Source organism: Scaptodrosophila lebanonensis, unplaced genomic scaffold, assembly GCF_003285725.1.
Source record: "Scaptodrosophila lebanonensis strain 11010-0011.00,11010-0021.00 unplaced genomic scaffold, SlebRS2 tig00000059-arrow-arrow-pilon, whole genome shotgun sequence".
Taxonomy (NCBI): Eukaryota; Metazoa; Arthropoda; class Insecta; order Diptera; family Drosophilidae; genus Scaptodrosophila; species Scaptodrosophila lebanonensis.
In genome coordinates this window covers 169,812-189,364 of record NW_022060552.1, presented here as the reverse complement: position 1 = coordinate 189,364, position 19,553 = coordinate 169,812, and the positions used below count along the sequence as shown (strand labels likewise).

Below are 19,553 nucleotides of genomic sequence, written 5' to 3'. Positions count from 1 at the left end.
GTAATGTTCGGATAAGATGTTGTTCTTATAATAGAATTAATCAATAATTATAATTAACTAGCGTTTCCGCACCAAACAAATGAGCAGAAAAAAGACAGAAAACGATGGTTAATCGCTTTGAACAATCGCTATGAAACTTCACAGGTACGCCCACGGGACTATTTTCAATACTGGCACAAAATATGATTAAAATAGGTTAAGCGGTTTCAGAGTCTATAGCGAATATGCATGTAAACATACATACATTCTCCCATTTATATATATAGAAGATTTATTTATTATATTCTATTATATTTATATTTATTATTTCTTTACTTTTTTTAAATTTAAAAAACTTTAAGCTGTATCAGCTCCCTATATCTTAGTGCATGTTTTGGATAGGTTTCTACTCAGTCCAATTAGTTCTGTTCCATGTTTATTTGATTTTCCTGTAGGTGTTGAATAACGAGTTTTAACTATCATTATATTTTTCCATTCCTATTGATCGTACTAGTGCCGCTTCAAATACAGAGAAAAGATTGTCAAATATTTTGTAATTTTCAAACCCATTTCCTCTTCCAATGATGCTACAAAAAATATATTTTCTTTTCTTCAATATGTAGATATGTGTGCCTAAATAGTATTATTGACTTGAGCTGCCTTCTCCGGTTTATTGCTTCAACTGTGTGTCTGAGCCGAAGAATAAATATGCTTTACACTGTAAAGTTTACAGTAAAGGCTTACAAACATAAGCCAAATAGTAGCATAGACAACTTTTCTAGTGAAGCATTTGTCCAATATTTCAGAAAGTTTTAAGTTTATATCGATAGTTTGAACATTTTCAGCTATCTTTAGTACTTTGAGTTAACACCTCATTATAATTTGCTTCCTTCAAGGCTGCTTTATCTGGGCCAAGTGATTTGGATGGTAATGCTTTTAAATCATGGACGCGCTTTAAGTTGCATTGTCCTTACAAGCCCAAAAGTGAGTGCGAATAATCCCTCAATGCATTTTCCAACTGATTTGAAAATCCAAATGCTGCCATTAGCAAACCAAATACGCACAACTCATTGTGGCGACAAGAACGGGAACCAAAATGTGTATGGATGAGGACGAAGAAGGCGACAGCGCACTAAGCTTTGCTCCCAGGCACGTAGGATGCCTCAAAGCTTCGACTGCTGACTGACTTTACATTTGAAATTGGCAAAAGCCATGCCATGATATTGTACAACACGATTTCCACATTTCGTACATGACACCATTTGGTGCTGATATACTGAAGTTTTTTTTTTCTATACTCGCATACATACATATATGCTTATGGCGCCCAAGAGTGCTCGAATGCGCTGCCTACTTTGCATGTGTGTGTGTGTGTGTGTGTGTGTGTGTGCCTGTGCATGTGGGAAATTCACTTATGGAAATCGAAGAGTTTGTTTTGGTGTTGCGGCAGGCAAAAAAAAAGGAGTCGAATGAGTTGTCCTTGCCGGCACTGCCACGCCAAAAACTAAACTGATATGAAGTATCAACATTCAGTATTCAATGTAAATCCTTTAAGCTGAAAATGCGCTTGCGAGACACACTCACGCACACACACGCACACACGAGGCTTGCATGTGTGTGGGTATGTACTGCCGAGCTGAGAAGTACCAGTGGCTTTTGGCTGATTTCACAATTCCATTGGCATTGTTGAAAGTTTGTTGCTGCTGGTACGAGTAGACGTGTCAAATTCGATGTGATTCAAAGGAATTGGTTACTCTTATTCGATTTTGAAAGCTGCGCAAGTGAATTCGTCGATATCGATCAACTACAATGATACCTAGCGAAGTTTTGTTAAAAGCGCTTTGATGAAAAAGTTGAGACATGAATTAAAGTAATAACTAACTCAGCTCTAAAGTAGAAAACGACCTTTTCAAAATTAATTTTAAAGACTAAGTCAGTCCCCAGACCTTATTTCCATTGAAAACTTTTGGAACAACTTAAACAAGGCGCAGTTATTTTTATGTATTTAGTTATTTATTTATTTATTTGTGATATCCTTCCTAGCGTTACAAGTATTAGGTTACTTTTAAATTAATAGTCTTTAAAAAAATATTCAAAAAGTTTGGCTTAACGTTCCTGTAGAGACTTGTCTGCTAGAATCAAAAAAGTTATCAGGAATAATGGCGGATATTTAGGTTATTAAGTACGCCCTAATCCGTTCAGTAACATACCACAAAAAACAAAATTTCAATATTTAATACTAAGCTTGTTGGGCACATCTATTATTCTGACCAACCGAAAACATTTGTATTTTATGAATTAACTTAAAGCTACGGTTTTTTTTTTGATAGTTAGTAAAGCTTTTTATTAATTGTTGTGACGATAAAGTATGGTTATGTCGAAAGCTAACTTGTTATTAGAGAACCATTCAAATATATATGAAAGCCAAACTTTTAGAAAAACAATGTACTTATTATTTTGTCCAGCTGTAATAAAAGATTGCTTGATGATTGAATTGAGTGTGTGGACATAAATCTTGAATCTTGTTGCCACATCTTTCCGTATAACTTCCTTTCATATATTAAAAATATTTCAATTCCAAAACTTGTGGCTACCGAGATTCCCAAGGGAATCGAACTAGTTGGGAGCCTTTTTTGATAAACAATATAACAATACAGTAAATAACTGTAGAACTCTAAGTTTTATTCCACAAGTATGTTTTATATAAAGCACGTACAGTATCTAAGAAAATCCTGAATTTCAATTGAAGCTCAACTTACTCAACGAATTTGAGAAACTCATTACCATTTTGTTGTCTGCATTTTTTCCAAACCTATTTAGTCATGGGGCATGGCTGATAAAGATAAAAACATACTAATGCTCGTCCACTAAAATTATTTCATTGCAGCTGTAAACCAACAAAAAAGCAACAAACTAGCAGAAGGCGAGCGAAAAAACATGCAAAATATGGGCAATAAAAAATAGCAGCAAAATAAAGTGCAAGTGGAAGCGAACAGGAAATGAATATGCAAAAGAAAGGATATGAAAAATGCAAATAACGAAAACGAGTTCAATGTGAAATTTTTGCTAGCCAAACATATTTGCCCAATTCCCCACATCTACATCTACATATGTACATATATGTTCGTATATCTGTTGGTGAGCGGAGTGTGGAATCAACTAATTGTGACTAGAAAACTCGAGCGAAGGATGAAATAAAAATCATTTCAAAAATGCATTAAATCTAACCACAAAATATTAAACGAAAGGAAATTGCGACGACAACAAAAAAAATAACTAGAAGAATTATTTCAATTGTGAAAATTGATTTTAGTGGGTTAACGAACGGATATAATTCTCCCAATCGCACGCGCTCTTATTACTCCTAACACGGCATTTTTTCATTGAATATTCAATTTATTGCTTAAATAAATGATTTGCTAACAATGTTGCGACTGTGCAGATTTTTAATAATCACAATCGGCTGCTTAACAACTTGGCCAGGTGAGTGGATTTACAACAAATTTGATCAGAATTACATTTTATTTTAAAAATTTGTATACGATCTTATTGCAATAACAAATCAGTAAGAATATAAATAAGTAATATACATACGTGTATATTCTAAAGCCTGTTGAAAAAATAGAAAGTATTATAAAATTTAATTCTTTATAAAGCCAATTGAACTATCAACTATTGCATTTGTATGTTTAACGCCCAAAAGGGCCGCGCTTATTTCAATTTCAAGCTACTACTCATACACTAGTATGCTTGAGTTCCACTCTGCAAGTGGAATTATTCTATGGTCGATGGTTTTAATTTCTCTTTTTTTCTGAAAAGCTGAAAATGAACAAAATGTGCAATTTTTTTATATACGTATACTGGCCATATCATGATGTATGAAAATGAATAATTTTGTTGCAACAAATATTTACAATATATATCTTGATACGCAATTAAATATCTTCAGGCAGCTTAGTTTTAATAGCACTATTCAACAACACTATTCCGAGTCTGCTCAGTGTGTTTGCAATTACTGAAATGATTTTGCTGAATATGGGGAAGTAGAACTATATTGTTAGGCTTCATGTTCTTCAATTACATATAGTACAGATGCTAATGGTTCTACAATTAATCGGACATAGCCTTCAACAACTCAAATTCGGTTTACAATCGAAATTTTTTAACTTAAATTGTAGACAAAGAAATATGAAAATGTATGCAGCTTCCTTGCTGAAAATCTCCATTCTAGAGCTTCAAAGTTTTCAGTGCATTACCTTGAATGACAAAAATAAACAGCCTGTGAGCCTCGATCCAGAACTGATTGTCAAAGTTTGAGTTTTTGTGGCACTGGCCAGTCCTGAATTAAATATTCAGCTGCCTTTCAGCTGTCACACGACATTTGAACGTTTTTTATGCTTGAAATCAACAGTAGCCCCACTATTTCCACTCACAGCCTTCAGCAACATTTTCATTATTTTCAGCAATTTTTAATATTTTCAGCCATTTTTGCCATTGCTGGTCATTGAAATTTGATGCTACGTGCGGCTGCTGTTTGTTCCACTCCCTACTACACCAGCTGCTTGGCCATCGCTTTGCCAGTGCAGTATGATTTTATTTCATTTCATTTCATTTTTTGTTGTCGCCTCGCCATTGCCATCGCCATCGCCTTTGTCGTCATCATCGTCGGAGCCGTCTGACACTTTAGGCAAAATGGCTGCAATGACTTGTCGCTTTGTCTGCATTTCCGGCAGCTTTAATTTCATTTCATATTTCCACTCGACACCGCCATCTTTTCATTCACGACATCTGCCTTATAAAGCTGTAAAAGAGGCGCACATAAATCCAATGTTTTTTGTGGTCTTTTTTTACATTTCTATATTAAAATTTGTGCAATTTTTTTTAGCTACACCTTCAACTTTGCGTTAAGTCGAAACTTGAAGTGGCAGCCAAGTACGGCAACTTATATAACATAGAATAGCATAATAGTTCAGTGCGAATGTACGTTATGCCAATAAGAAGGCGTGGCACAGCCTACAAAGTATATTATAGTATATTACTGATGGGTATGAAGCCGATATATTGCGAGAAATATATATAAAAAAAAAAGCAAATATAAAATATATAAAAATATATCCAAATTAAACTCTTGAGTTTCTTATAAAGAAAGATTTTCCTTCTTTTTTTTTTGGAGTTTAGAATCCTAGTTCATATCTCACTTAAAATTTTTCCAGAAGTGAAATGAACTCGTTCACTTATTTGGATCAACAGCACTACTTATATAGTCATCTATTTCAATATTCCTTCTTGACCTACCCAGTTTAATTTTGTTGAATTATTAGAGTCCAAAAATTCAGAAAAGACGCTTTTAATATTAGGAGTTTGGTTTTTTGATTTCAATTTTAAATGAACTTGAATTGCCTCACTTGGTATTCATATTTCTCTAAGCCATATTTTGGTTTGGCTGCTGGGTTTTTAGGAGTCAGGCCATTCGGCTCTTATATTCTATGCCCGTTTTGTGTACTTAAAGTGTGCTTCAGTTTGATCGTTACACGCCATGTTGGGCAATTCATCAAAGTAACTTCCGTTTCCGGCCGAGGTGCTGTCGCCCAAAACTGCATACAACACATGGCTTGATTTTCAGCTGGCATGAGGCCAAGTGACGTGCGGCAAGTTAGTCATATTTCAGACATCTACACACACGAACATGCACACACATCTATATAGTCATGTTTATATATACATATAGCCACATGAAATAGACGATTGTGCTTTGAAACAAAGGCCAGCCACGCCATTTCAAAAATTTCAATCACGTCGCACGTATCCTTCACTAGACACGCATTTCAATGGTTGACTGGCAGACATTGCGGGCGTAAGTGTCTACGTATGTATGTATGTACGTATGTCACACGTACTCACACACACATATACATATTTCACTTCTACGTAAGCAAAGACGAGATCTGTAACAGAACTACTTCGAATTCAATTTCAAAGAATTATAAAAGAGCCCATTTCCAGCAAACCACTTGAACCCGTTTACATTCCATAATTTGTAACTAGATTGCAACTATCTTAGATTTAAAAGAGACACCCTTATAGATAGCATATGAAAAAAGTAATACATACATATATACAAGTTTGGGATCAATTAAATAAATCTAATAAATTGTCTGCAGGTCAACAACTCGAGGTGCAAAAGTGAGTATTAAAAAAAATGATACTGCCAAATAATGTATTACAAGATATTTCTCCTTGACAACTAATATCATTTAATTTCTAAAACTAAATTAATAAACAAGTCAGATCAGATTAATTGGTTACCACCAACAAAATGATTTGGGATTCTTATTGATTTGCATTGCAATACAATTTTTTTAAGTCAAGCCAGACCAAATATACCTAAAGTCTACAGTTAGGTTGCATTATATTCATAGCAGACCTAAATGCAGACTAAAGTCCATAAAATCCATTGCTATACCTTTTAAAATATTTAAATTTAAAAAGCTTAAATAAATTACAGATTAAATTGTTTCAAAAGTGATTTGAAAACACAGAAACTAAAATTAAAATAATTATTGTTCTACATATAGTATTCTTTCTCAGATATATTTTGACTGCACTAATTTAAATATTGCAAATATGTCGTTTCCTTGCATTCATTTTAAAATTTATTATATATTTTAAAAATGGTTGATGTTTTCATAAATCGCACCACTTTTTCAAAGCTCGTCCACTGCTGCTTATTATTTTTTGATATTTTTATTTCGTTTTTTTTCTCAACTGAGGCCATGGTTTGAATTTTCAAAGCGAAACTTTTGCCACACAACACCATACTATATATAGTACATACTCGTACTTAGTATGTGTTTCCCACTTGTGGCACGCACGTCATGCTCGACGCGACCGCTGCGCGCCTGCCGGAAATGCCAAGCACAACGTCCAAAAACAACAGCAACAGCGACGAGCAGAGCAGAGCAGCAGCAGCAGCAGAAAAAAAAATAAAATCAACTGTTGGCATGTTGACGCTCACATTTTTGCCAGCGTAATCACGATTAAACTGTCAACGGCATACTAATTAGATTTTTATTTTTATTACGCCATGACAGCGCCGCGTGACGCCAACGTCGCATCCCACGCGTCACCCCTCCACCCGTCCCTTCTCGTCCTGTGGGCGGAGAGGAGGGCTACTTAGGCAGCGCCTCGCTCTTCACTCGTCTGAAATGCGCGCGTGCCTCGCATGTCCAAGTGAGCCGCGTCTGACACCACTTCGAGGCTTGCCGTTAGAGATGAGAGCATTACGTGACAGTTACAAGCTGTCTTTTTTCGTTGGCAAAAGAACAAGAACACAAATTTGACTTACGTCTTCAAGTTTAACTTGCTTGCGAAAAACAGCGAGAAATCATGAAGATATCAGTCATCAGCTACTCCTTCAAAAGGCACCAACAGTTGCAAGTTTTTCATTACAGCTAGACTGTTTTGAAATTCCACATTCAAGCGATCATCCAATTATAGTGTTATTTGAGAATTATTCTGCTTGTAACTCCTTTTTTTCGTATGTGAGACGTTTCTGGATGCCAGAATTTAAGTATCCTTATTCAAATATTAAGTAGCTCAGAAGTTTCCAACTGTTGCCGCACTCTTCTTACAAGTATATCTAGACTGCTCTGCAATTCCAAATTATATTTCCAGAGCACATCCCAAGTCCAGTGTTTTTCAAGCAATATGTTTCATATCTTACTTTTAATCTGTATCAAAATTTTGTAAATGCCAGAACTTTATTCAAATATTAAGTTATTAAGAAACTTGGTTAGACACATCAAATTGAGTCTCTTACTTATATCGACTGTGCTCATCTCTAATGCCTGTATCCAGGTCTTCGTCCCCACATTGTGATTTATGGAAAATTATTGTTATTGATGGCATTCAATATAAAGGACACCACAACAAACAGCAGCCAGGGCACAAAATATGTGCTTATGATTGATTGAAACATTTTGAGTGGGGCAAATGTGTAATTGATTTAAAAACTTGCGTGAGGGCATTTTTAAAAAAAAAAACTGCATTTGCAGAAAACATCAGTGTTTACTTTCGGGGCGAACACATTCTTAAACTTCCGTTGCCAGTTGATTAGCAGACTTTTGTATTCTAACAATTGAAAATAATGCATTTACAGCCACATTCTCTTTTGATTAATGGCCAATATTTCAATTAGAAGCATGTTCAGTTTTGAGGCTATCTCTTTTATTATTCTTATATATTTTCACTTCGAAATTGACAAAAAAAAAAAAAACTCAGTTATTAAAGCAAAACCTTTTTAAGATCAAAAGCAGAGTAAGAAAACTAGAAATTTGATGCTACGATGTCGTTTTTATTTGAATTTAAAATTCGTAGAAGCCTAACTATAAAATTAGTTTTGATACAATACTTTCAAAACTATACTTCTGAAACCATAATTTGAAAACATCTAAGCCTATTTCGCTCTTTTACTCTTTTTTCGCTGCTGAATTCTGTCCAAGCTACATGTAATTCGATAGTTCTTTGTCATGTTCCATTTAAAGGCATTTCATTTGAGCCGTTTGATGAAGTTTTGTAAAATAGCAATACCTAGGTGACATAAAAATCGGCTTTAGCTTCAATTTATTAAACATTGCCGATGTGTTTGAATTCAAAAGAAATTGATTCCTTCGTAACATTTAAACTACATCTGACTTAAAAGAAAGTCATACTGGCTAGAACGTGGGTAGAAAACTAAATTGTCATTTTCCCCGATTGATGCCAGCACAGCTTTAATAGACAGATACATTCAAGTCACAAATACTGCCAAACTATGAGACAAGTGTAAATTTATAAAGTCAACTTCGCTTTAGAATATTTACAACAAACGGCAACAAGCATTTCCCGTTTCCTCTCCTGCTTCTTGCTTACAAACACAGCCACCGCCATTGGGTTTTGTTGCAGGCACCCACACATACATAAAAAGGCTTGTATATGTGTATGTATTGTGTATGTTCATTACTTACGCGCTGTTGAATACGTCATCAACACAGGACACACCTGCGCCCAGTTACCTGTGCCCGTTGCCTGCGTTGTTTCGGTCCCGTTTTATTTTCATTAAGTCTGCAGCGCCCGCAGCCAAGCTCTTTATCATTAGGCGACGGCTCAGGAAGTGGAAAAGCTTTTGTTGTTGTTTTCCAAGTCAGGTGGTCGCTAGCTGGCAAGTGCTAATGCGCGTTTACAATAGACGAGTAGCCAAGCAAATGCTCGACATCTACATACCCTGAAAAAGTCAACAAGTGTATATTTTAATTTTAATTTCCTTTTAATTATTACTTTTCTACTGAAGGTTTTAATCTGTAAAGTTATAAATTAAAGGCTGAAGAGAGGCTTCTACAATCATTTTTATCCTTTGACTTTATGAGAAATTTGATTTTTCTTTAATAGAATTGCTTGCATATTCTAGTTGAAACAATCGAAATGTTTTTCCTGAAGAAAACTAATCCCACTGCAGTTTTCTGCAGTAATTAGACGTTCAATTGAATTCGAAAATCTAGACAATAAATGCATTCATATATTCGCATATTTTGATTTTCTTTTTATGTAGGTTAGCTTGAGATTGTATGGGCTAGCTGAATTGGCCCATTGTGTTGCCATATTTTTTAAGCAGTCTACCCGGTGGACTAAATGCATCTTAGAACGGACGTGAACTTTAGCTTGGATCTGCCAGATTTTGAATTTTCTTGTTGGCGTGTGCATTAATTAAAGCTTGCACTGGGAAATATAGATATAAGTTTTTTTAACTTTCTAAAATCATCACTATCAATTAGATATACGTGTGCTCATTTTCAACTAGCTTAAGCTGCCATATTGGTAGCAGAATACTGGTTTAATAAATTGTATATACGTATGAAAAATAAAAAAAATAACAACTATCAAACCAGAAATCGGGACAAGCAGATTTATCAACCGATTATACGAGTATTCTCAAATTTCACCTACAGTATTTAAAAAAAATTAAATAAAACATATTTATTTTGTATTAGAAAGTTTGAACTTATTTATGGCCGTTTTAATAATGCACTATCTATCTACTATATATCTATAAGTCTATGATTGCGCGAGGGTAATTTAGATTAACATGTAATGTACTGCAAATAAATGTTTAATATAGGAAAGTTTCGATGCCACAAAACTGTGAAATGGCCGTGTTCTCCACCGTAGCGAATTCTGTTGAAAGAAAATAACAAACAACTGGTTGTAATGTCGCTGTTAGAGTATACAAAAAATTATAGCATACATTTCAGGGCGCTTCAAAATTTTTTTTTTTTTTTTACATATATACAATTTATTAAACTAGTTTTCTACTACCAAGCTTCAAAATTAAAATAAAAATCTACATTGTCGATGTGTGTAGTGTGCGTTGTTGCTGCTGCCAATTACAAATGTGCAAATATTTTTGCTCGCAATTTAAAATAATTATTGTGTTCGTATCCTCAATGTAAGTTGTTGGTTGGCCATCGTCGTGGTCGTTAATGTTGTTGTTGCTGCCTATTATTTGCACTGTGCTGATGGCTGGGGCGTTCACATGTGTGGGTGCCTGTGCATGTGCATATTTGTGTGCTCTTGTACGCTCATGTAAACCAACATTTTGCGGTTTGCTTTTCAATTTGTTTATTGTTGATGTCGTTTTGTTTTCATTTCATATGCGGTGAGCTATATAAGTTCTAAAGTTTAATTAAGTTTTCAGTAAAAATAATGTCTTGTAAATTATTAGAAAATAGCAAAAATTCATTTTCGCACAGCAATATATCACAAGGAGATTTTAGCAAATAAATTAAATGTTTCCAGCTAAGTAATGGGTAGAAAAACAACGTTTAATCAGGTGGAGTTACCAAGGTTTAAAGTAAATGCAACTTTTCTTGCAGACAATGGACTTCAACTACCTGTTTTAAAAGTCAAAATCAATCATTTCATGCTAAGTAAATCAGACTATAAATAACATTCTCCGATCGCTTCGGGATTTAAAGAGATTTCTGATCGACATCTTATCAAAATACGCTAAATATTATTTCTTTTGTATACACATAAATGCAGAGGATGCACCTCTTTTAATATAAAAGAGTAACAAATAATGTTGGCCTCTGCGAGTTTAGAGTGATTGGTATTTGATGTCTATTATATATACTGTTAATTAGTTTTTAGGTCAACCTTTTTATTTTTGTTCCCACCTGGAAAAGTTTCTATCCCATCTTTACTTCACACAGCTCCTCATTAATCTAGGACTCAGAGAAAGATAGAGAGAAATAGATAAGAATAGCTACTTAACTATAAAATAGATAAACATTAATGAATGTGTCACAAAAACAGGAGAATATTATACTGGATCATATATATTAATCGGAAAGTGAAAATAGTTATGCACTTATTAAAACGCAATTTAGCTAATAAATATATTAAAATGCGTTTGATCAAATCTAAAAAGGATATTGCCATTATTATGGTTCGTATCATTATTTTAAGTAGGAACATTTATCAACATTGTTGTTTTTATTAATACGTAAATTAATTATGTAAGCCATTTTAAAATTATTTAATACCTGACTTGGAAGAGTTATCTAACAAATTGAAACCCAATTAATACAACATATATACGTTGATATTATTACTATTTCCTTTCTTCAAAAGAGCATGCAGATAAATGGCTACTTGAAACTTTTAAGTAGTGGTTTTTTTGTTTTTGTGTTATTCTGGCCGTGCAAAACCGAGATACACAAAATTCGATAAAAATACAAAGCAAAAACAAAATGATGCCGTGTAAGCACTTCCGCATATTACGACATAAAAAGGCAAAGCAGCAACCAAAATAAAGCAATAAAAATTAAATAAAAATAAAGCACGATATAAGCAAACAAAAAGCAAAAATACAAATCCACTTGTACCAAAAAAAAGAAGAGGAATAAACAAGAGGAAAGAAAGCGAAGTTCGTCAGGCAGCCCCAAAAATTATGATGAATATGCAGAAAATTATTGTATGTATATATATATATATATATATTGTTTGTATATATTGTATATATAAATATATATACATATTTAGTGGGTAGTTCTGCATGTGCGTCTCAAGTGGCCCCAGAAGGGCCGGAGAGAAGGGGTGTGGGCAAACTTTTGGCTGACGTGTAGTAAACGCTCCCGCTGGGATACCGATGCCTCCACTCAAGGCCTATCATCATCAGAGGACGACGAAGGGGGTGACGAAGTCGCCATCATCACGCACATCAACGGACTCCACGTGACGCATGAAAATTAATATATTGATGTATGAGTTTGCAGTTTGCGCGCCGGCTGTCGACTGTCGCTTGTTGGTTGTTGGTTGTAGATTGTAGGTCGAATTGAAGGTTGAGGGCTGACGCTTGCCGTGCGCTACATATGTGCCGGCCATTGCGTATTCATGGCTGTCGAGAAGTTGTGAATAATGCTAATTTAATTTATTGTATAGACAGACAAACACACAAAGCCACATGTGCATAATATTGCGTGAAGTCTGGCGTAACAGGGAGGCTAAATGACCCCGAGGTTGGTAATAACACAATAAGGTAAGGTTCTTGGAATATTCATTTGATGTGATTGAGGAAAAACTAATGAAAATAGTGAATCAATTAATTAAGTAATGTTAACGCTAGCGATGGTTAATTTAGGTGCAATGCTTCTGCTAGATTGCCATCTGAATTTGAAAAGGTGCTAGAAAATTGTGTAAGACTGACAGAGTTCGTTTGAAAATGTTTGTTTTCACGACATATAAATGCCAAGATTTTAAAATGAGGTAGCGTCACTGCACTCCATGATTGTCTAAGCATCCACAAAAGACAACTCTACAGCATGCCTGAATCAAAGTCAGCTCTTTCCCACAGGAACTTAACTTTCTTATTTTCTTCAAAACTACACCTTTTCTTAAATCTTGCAGTAGAAATGCCATTGTGCTATAATTTTAGTAAGAATATTGCAAATTGTTATTTATATTGCATTACGAAAAGTCGATTTGAAACATACTTAAGTAGCTAAAAGGGTATTAAGTGTATGTTTTCCGTTATAAACAAATGTGCTTTGGCTTGGGCTGTCAAAAACTTTTTCTAACCCCACTATCGTGCATAAAAATCACCCTGAAACTTTTCCAATATTTCAAAACCAGAAAAATGCGAAAATGTAAAAAGTCTTGCCACATTAAAATCACTTAAAAAATCGACGCCGCACACTTCTTGTACAACATTTCGTAGCACCACAAAATACTCCTTGCGATGCAAAATAAAAAATGGCTGACTCTTGTGCGAGTGTGTGTGTTTATTTGTGCCTGCTTTCTTTCTTTTCTTTGCGGTTTTTTGGTTTACTTGCTGCTTCTACCTTCCTTTTTTTCTTATTATATTGCACAATGAACGCACTTGGCGCACATTAAATAAACCCCAAGAAGCATTTATCAAATTTTTCTATATAAATATTGCCAGCCAAACGTTGACTAAGACTACATAGTAGTGTGCGTGTGTGTGTGTGTGTGTGGCAGAGAGGGAGAGCATTTTGAAACATTTATAAAACGGCAGGTGGGCATGCAACATAATGTGCGCTTAATGACAGCAATGAAGATGCCAAAATGATAAACAACAAACGCTGGGAAAGTGCCCACAGCAACAAAAACAAAATGGCCAAAGTGCGAGTAGTATACGAGTAGGTACAAGAAAGAAAGAAGAAACCAAAACAAAACAAAACGAACGGAGAAAATGTGTTGGTTGGCCATTTTGCGTTTACATTCTGGCCATTTGCAATAGTCTATAAAACGGTCAGTTGATGGTGTGGGGCATTTTAAAGTGGCATTGCCTGACCATTGTATGTGTGTGTATTTTTTTTCACATACCTTTATTCTCCACTAATAGCTTTTGAATGAAGAAAGGACTTAGAGCTTTTCGATTTTCGTATACATAGGTGTTTCTGCTTAACAAGAGAAAACGTTTTTGAAATGCGAAAAAATAATAACCACAAGCCAGACAGATTATTTTGAAACTCAATGCTGTTTTAGTAGCCACCATTATTTGTGAGCCACTTACATAATACACATGCTTTCCGGAATTCATTTTTGTTACATCAACATGCCCCATTGTTGCCAAACATTCATTTCATCAAGAATTGCCTCACATAGAATTCAAATGATATATGTTTATTTCTTGACTTGTTTTCAAGCATTCCCATTTACATTTCTCGCTTATTGTTTCTTTGTCTGCCTCTACAATTGTTGTTGCCAATGCTGCTGCTGCTTTAGTGGGTGGCTGCTCTGATTTTTCTCCTCGTCATCGTCTGTTTAATGAGCAGCACGCTTGCCAGGCCACTCATAGAAAACTGCCTTATTGATAACAATAAAAATAGCAGCAAAATAGCAACAACAAAATGGCATACCATTTAACTGGAGTTTTCCGCCAATTGTTCGTCCCGCTCGCAGCAGGGGGCCCTTTGTTGTCAGCAAGGCACGATGAAAGTCAACAGCAAGTGGCAGGCTACTCTTTGTCATCATTTGTTTAACAGTTCGGCATGTGCTTAAAGAACTTTCAGTTAGACATTTGTTGGCCATACTTTAATAAGTATTTGGTGTGTAAGGATAAAACCCCTGTTTTCTGATTCATGGGTATTCTTTAAAGAATGGTTATACCAATTGGGCGCATGTCAATTAAACATATGAGTAAACACTGATTTTGTTTGTTATCTTATTTGTTTTTTAAAACTATTCACTAAATTGGAGCCCTAATCAGCTAATATATGTAGGGTGGTTGAGCCCCAAGATAGTAAAGCGAGGCTTGAGCAGTCTTTGTTCCCAGATGCTTCACTTATAAATACTTTGTTTAATTAAAATTAGGTTAGTTTACTTTTTGAACGGTTTTTTTTTCTGTTATGTATGATTTCGTCAACAACTGAGACATGACTCCCCAGTGGTTCAATTCTTTACTCATTATTCGGTTTACTTTGCGCTCTCTCTCCCTCTTTTTCTTTTTTTACTTGCAACTGTCATTTCATAAAATATGGATCAGCTTCCAATAAGTTTTGAAAAATCACAATAAATTATTGAAGAGAATTGTTCAGTTGGACACAATTTTATTCGGGAAAAAAACGTAGTACCTGTTTGTTGGAGTTTTTATTATTTTCCTTGGTCTACTTCATAATTTATCTATTAAGTCTTAATGCGCTTGTGGATTACAAATAAAACTCGTGATCGGATTCTGAATGCACATATTTATGGAAGCTTAAATACTATACTTGCTAAAATGTGGCCCAATGAGATTGAAATTTTGACTTGTTTATTGCAATGTAATTATGCATGTAGCTTAATTATGTTTAATTCTATATAATGGCAATGGCATCAAAATTTTGTTTAACGGAGTGTTCATTTTCAATGTTTAGAATAGAATATCAAAAGCTTATATTAACTATAAAATAAATAATTTAAAATGTAGCCTATATTCAAGTTTTTTATTTTAGGTATTCTATTCTATAACTCCTTTTTAATTGCATTGATGACTAAGTAGCAGGTTTTTAGCATATTTTTAGAAAATATTTTGTAATTCTCAAAGAAACCTGTAAAGTGAAATTCAATAGATTGGGTTGTTTCTAATAACAATTGTTAATAATTTCCCCTCATTTCTGCTTTCTTGTGATCATGCAACATTAAAATTTTTAGAAAAATATCTTTCCAGACACAGTTTACATGTCAATGAATTGTTAGATGTTATGGGGGACGACTATTGAAAAATGTGTAGCACAAATACCGCAAAAAGTGCACAAGCTGGGCAAGAACTTGCCCATATTTGACTTTTTTTGTTTTTGATGTGGCTATTATTGTACATTTCTTTGTTTGCAATGTCAAAATAATAATAATTTATAACTATCAATGTCATAAGTTCATGACATGCTCATCAATCAATGTATTAGACAACTCAACGCTGTCAAGAGTGGGGCGGCAAGTTTGAGCAATAGAATTTTGTGGGCGTTCCCTCGTTGTTAGGTCGTTGGTGGCTTTGATGGCACTGTACGAGTATGCAATGTGTGGTGGGGGTGTGGGGGAGTGTGAGGGACTGGGAGTGGGGCTTGGCAGTGCAGCCACAACAGCAGTTCAGTCAAAAACTTTAGCCAAGACCTTGTTGTCAGACTGACTGGCCAGCATGGCAGTTGTATGTAGAAATAGTTGTCCTTGTTGTTGTTGTTGTTTTTGTTCTTCCTCCTGCTGCAGCTGCTGTGGTGCTTGCTGCTCTTCACTCGTTCAATAAATAAAACTTTTCGAATTGCTCATAATTTTATGTTGCATACTTTGCTGCGCACGAACATTTCTACGCTACAATTGACAGCAATTGCCTTTGCGTCGTCGATGTAGTACACTCGTACATACTTAGTATGTGAGTTTGGGGGTGTGTTTCTGATGTTGTCGAAATGCTTCCGAAACTTAAATTGTACACAACAGAAAAACTTTATCCATGAGCATGTGGGTGTGTGAAGTGTGTTCATGTGTGTGTCAAGCAAGCCGACAGTTGATTGAGTTTTATTATAATTCGATTTTGATGCCGCTTCGTTGGAATTGATGTTAAAGTCTGTAATATTCAACAGTAATATGAAATTTTATTACATTTTAGTTCGATTAATTAAAGCTTCTTATTACTACATTCATAAACTTGGTAAACTAAACCAAAACAATGAGATTTTTAATCTTTTTTCCCAACAACTGATACTTTTCTCATCACAAAAACGTAATCGTCCTAATAAGCAATACTTTAACAGACCACAGAATACTCCCTGAACGCCTCAATTGTGAATATTAATTGTGAAACCCAAAATTGTTTATAGTTTGTTTATACATATATCTTTGGATCGAGATATTAAAACTCCTTTCTTTAAATAAATTCATCAGCTATTATAACAATGCATGTACATTTTTTTTAAAAACGAATTCATTTGCCTTAACCTGTCCTTTGATTAGAGCACTGTTTAGAAATCGTATCAAAACTGCAATCAAATATCACGTAGCCAAATAAATGGATTTATGCATGGCGTGAATTTAAAACAATTACCACAAACCTACAAAAATCTACGTAGATAAAAAGATAAATCCATCCAGGTATGGGTGCAGTAAATTTCTTTTTCACTTTAACTCAACTTCCTTTCAATTTTCCTTTTATTTCGCTTTCTTTATTATTATTTCGTCGTTGTTGTCGTTGTCACCGTCGTATGTTGCCTTTACCACTCACTCGCTCCTCTCATCTCCCCCAGCCATCCGCCCCTGCCCATAGTTTATTCAAATTGACTCAATTTTTGTTAAATTTCCGTTGGCATGCACTTCGCTTACACAGTGCGCCATATATTTATACGCCCAGACATGCTTATGCATATACCAATGTATTGGAGTATGGGGATACACTTGCAAAAATACAAATAAGCTTCAAAGTACAATATGTATCTGCATAGAATAATAAAAAATGCGAATAAATAAGCATAGACTCGGTGCATAAATCGTTCAAGAATACGTAAAAAGATTAGTAGGGTTTTTATTTACATTAACAAGAAGTCAAGTCATTTAGTTGCTCCAAAATATTTGCAGTGCATGTATTTGTGTTCACATGTATGGATGTCTGCATATTCCAGGCAACAACATGCTAGGCCCGACTGATGGGTAGGGTAGGGAAGGTTTACTGTTTGCTTAAAGCATTACGTGCATACCTCAGCAGCATATTGACATAGTGGTGTGGGGGGCGGCCAAGGGCGTGGTGCTGCCGCTTAAGCTCGGCCCGCGTGGAATGTGTTGCCATGAAAGCCAATTTAAAAATGCCAACAATGATTTATAAGCTCGCTTCTGTGCCACGTAACTGCAATAATTCAAGTGTTGAGCATCGAGCTCAAAGCTTAACCCCTCAGTTCACCCTCCTCCAACGACCGACCCATCTGTACACAATGCCTTGGCAGGCGCGCTTTAATTTTAACAATTAAGCCCAAATGCTTAACCCTTAATTGCAAGCAGCCAACAAGTCTCCATGGTGTAACTAATAAAACTAAATGACTTAATGCCGGGCACTGAGGTCTCCCCGATACCACCAGCATTGTTGAGTTGAGTTGCGTGTTGGCCAATGCGTTGCCACAAAAGTGCCAGAAGTCGCATCATAATTAAAACAATAGCAACAACCACCACTAAAACTACTGCATATTACATACTAACATCTCCATTTATACAAAATGCCACACTCTGGGCGCCAAGTCAATGACTTCCTGTACCATGAACAATTTGGGGCGGAAATTTAAGAACAACTTTGAAAAAATTAACTGCATTTGAGAAACTAGCAGAATTTTGTGGACTTTTTCCGCTCTCCTATTTATTTCTATAATTATTGTGTGCATACATTTCCTATCGATTAAGTAGAATACATTTTTATACTGATCGATTACTTTAGACATTCGTATGCATTCAAGGGGAAAAAATATACCAAAAATTATTTAGTTTAACAAAACCTTGATTGGCATTATAATTGGTGCTAAAGTTGATTTTGGGTAATTGTTCGTTTTCAAGATAGTTGCAAAAAACTGAGGCATTCACACACATACCACAAAAACAGAAGTCGCTTTCAAGGCGAACAATTTTCACATTTTTTTATAAATAAATAAATAAATAAAATTTTGTTCCATCATACTTTTTATGTTTATTTTATTACTTTTTACGATAAATGATGATATGAATATAAATGATATTTACTATGTTCACTTTATTTTTATTATCACAACAAAAATGATAACCTAAACAAAATACCAGTCCTAGCTTCTTCTACCTTTTGGCCATCGCAACAAAACGAATGTAACTGCCTAAAACCTAAAACCTTTCCCACTTCATTCCATTTTTATGTGTCACGCTTTTCTTTTTCATTCGTCTATATTTTTATGGCCGCCACTGTTGGTCTATGAATGTGTGAGTGTTAAAAAAATAACGTGTGGTAACAACATTTGCACCAAAGGCGCAATTAAAGTACACGACAGGCGCACAGCAGCGACGCGACGGCAGCAACAACAGCAAAAACAACAGCACAAATGACAATGACAACAACAACAGCAACAACAACTACAGCTAAAACAAGAGCAACAATAACGGCCTCAGTTGGTTACTCGAGCATCGTTGGCAGTTACGAAACGCCATTATAAACATATGTGCGGCCGGTTGGTTGGCAACTTCCGGTTTCGCCTTTTGCCATACGACTACACGCTTTGAAGTGTAGTTGCCTGTGAATGTGTGTCGGCCATTATACACGTACATGTGCGTATGTGTGTGTGTGTGTGTGTGTGTGTGTGTGTGTGGAAATGTTAAGGAAATGTGTGTAATATTACTGGTAATAGTGTTGCCATTGCCCGACTGCCTGTAAATGTGCCTTGATAAGCGTTAAAACTGCCAGCCAGTTTTTGTCTGTGTGTGTTTTGTGTATCTGTGTGTGTGTGTGTGTGTGTGTGTGTGTGTGTGTGTGTGTGTATATCTGTATGTACATGTGTATGTAAATGCATAAGAATCCCATCGAAATTAGTCTTTGGTATTTAATGCAC

At 35.2% G+C, this 19,553-nt stretch overlaps 1 protein-coding gene across 1 annotated transcript in view; it reads left to right on the top strand.

Moving 5' to 3' along the window:
- The window catches only part of LOC115624494, a 96,436-nt gene that overhangs the window by 30,670 nt on the left and 46,213 nt on the right, over positions 1-19,553 (top strand). The window contains exon 2 of the mRNA XM_030519197.1: positions 2,867-3,462. Coding sequence (XP_030375057.1) covers positions 3,405-3,462 — 58 coding nt within the window. The 5' untranslated portion in view covers positions 2,867-3,404. The remainder of the gene's footprint in view (positions 1-2,866; positions 3,463-19,553) is intronic.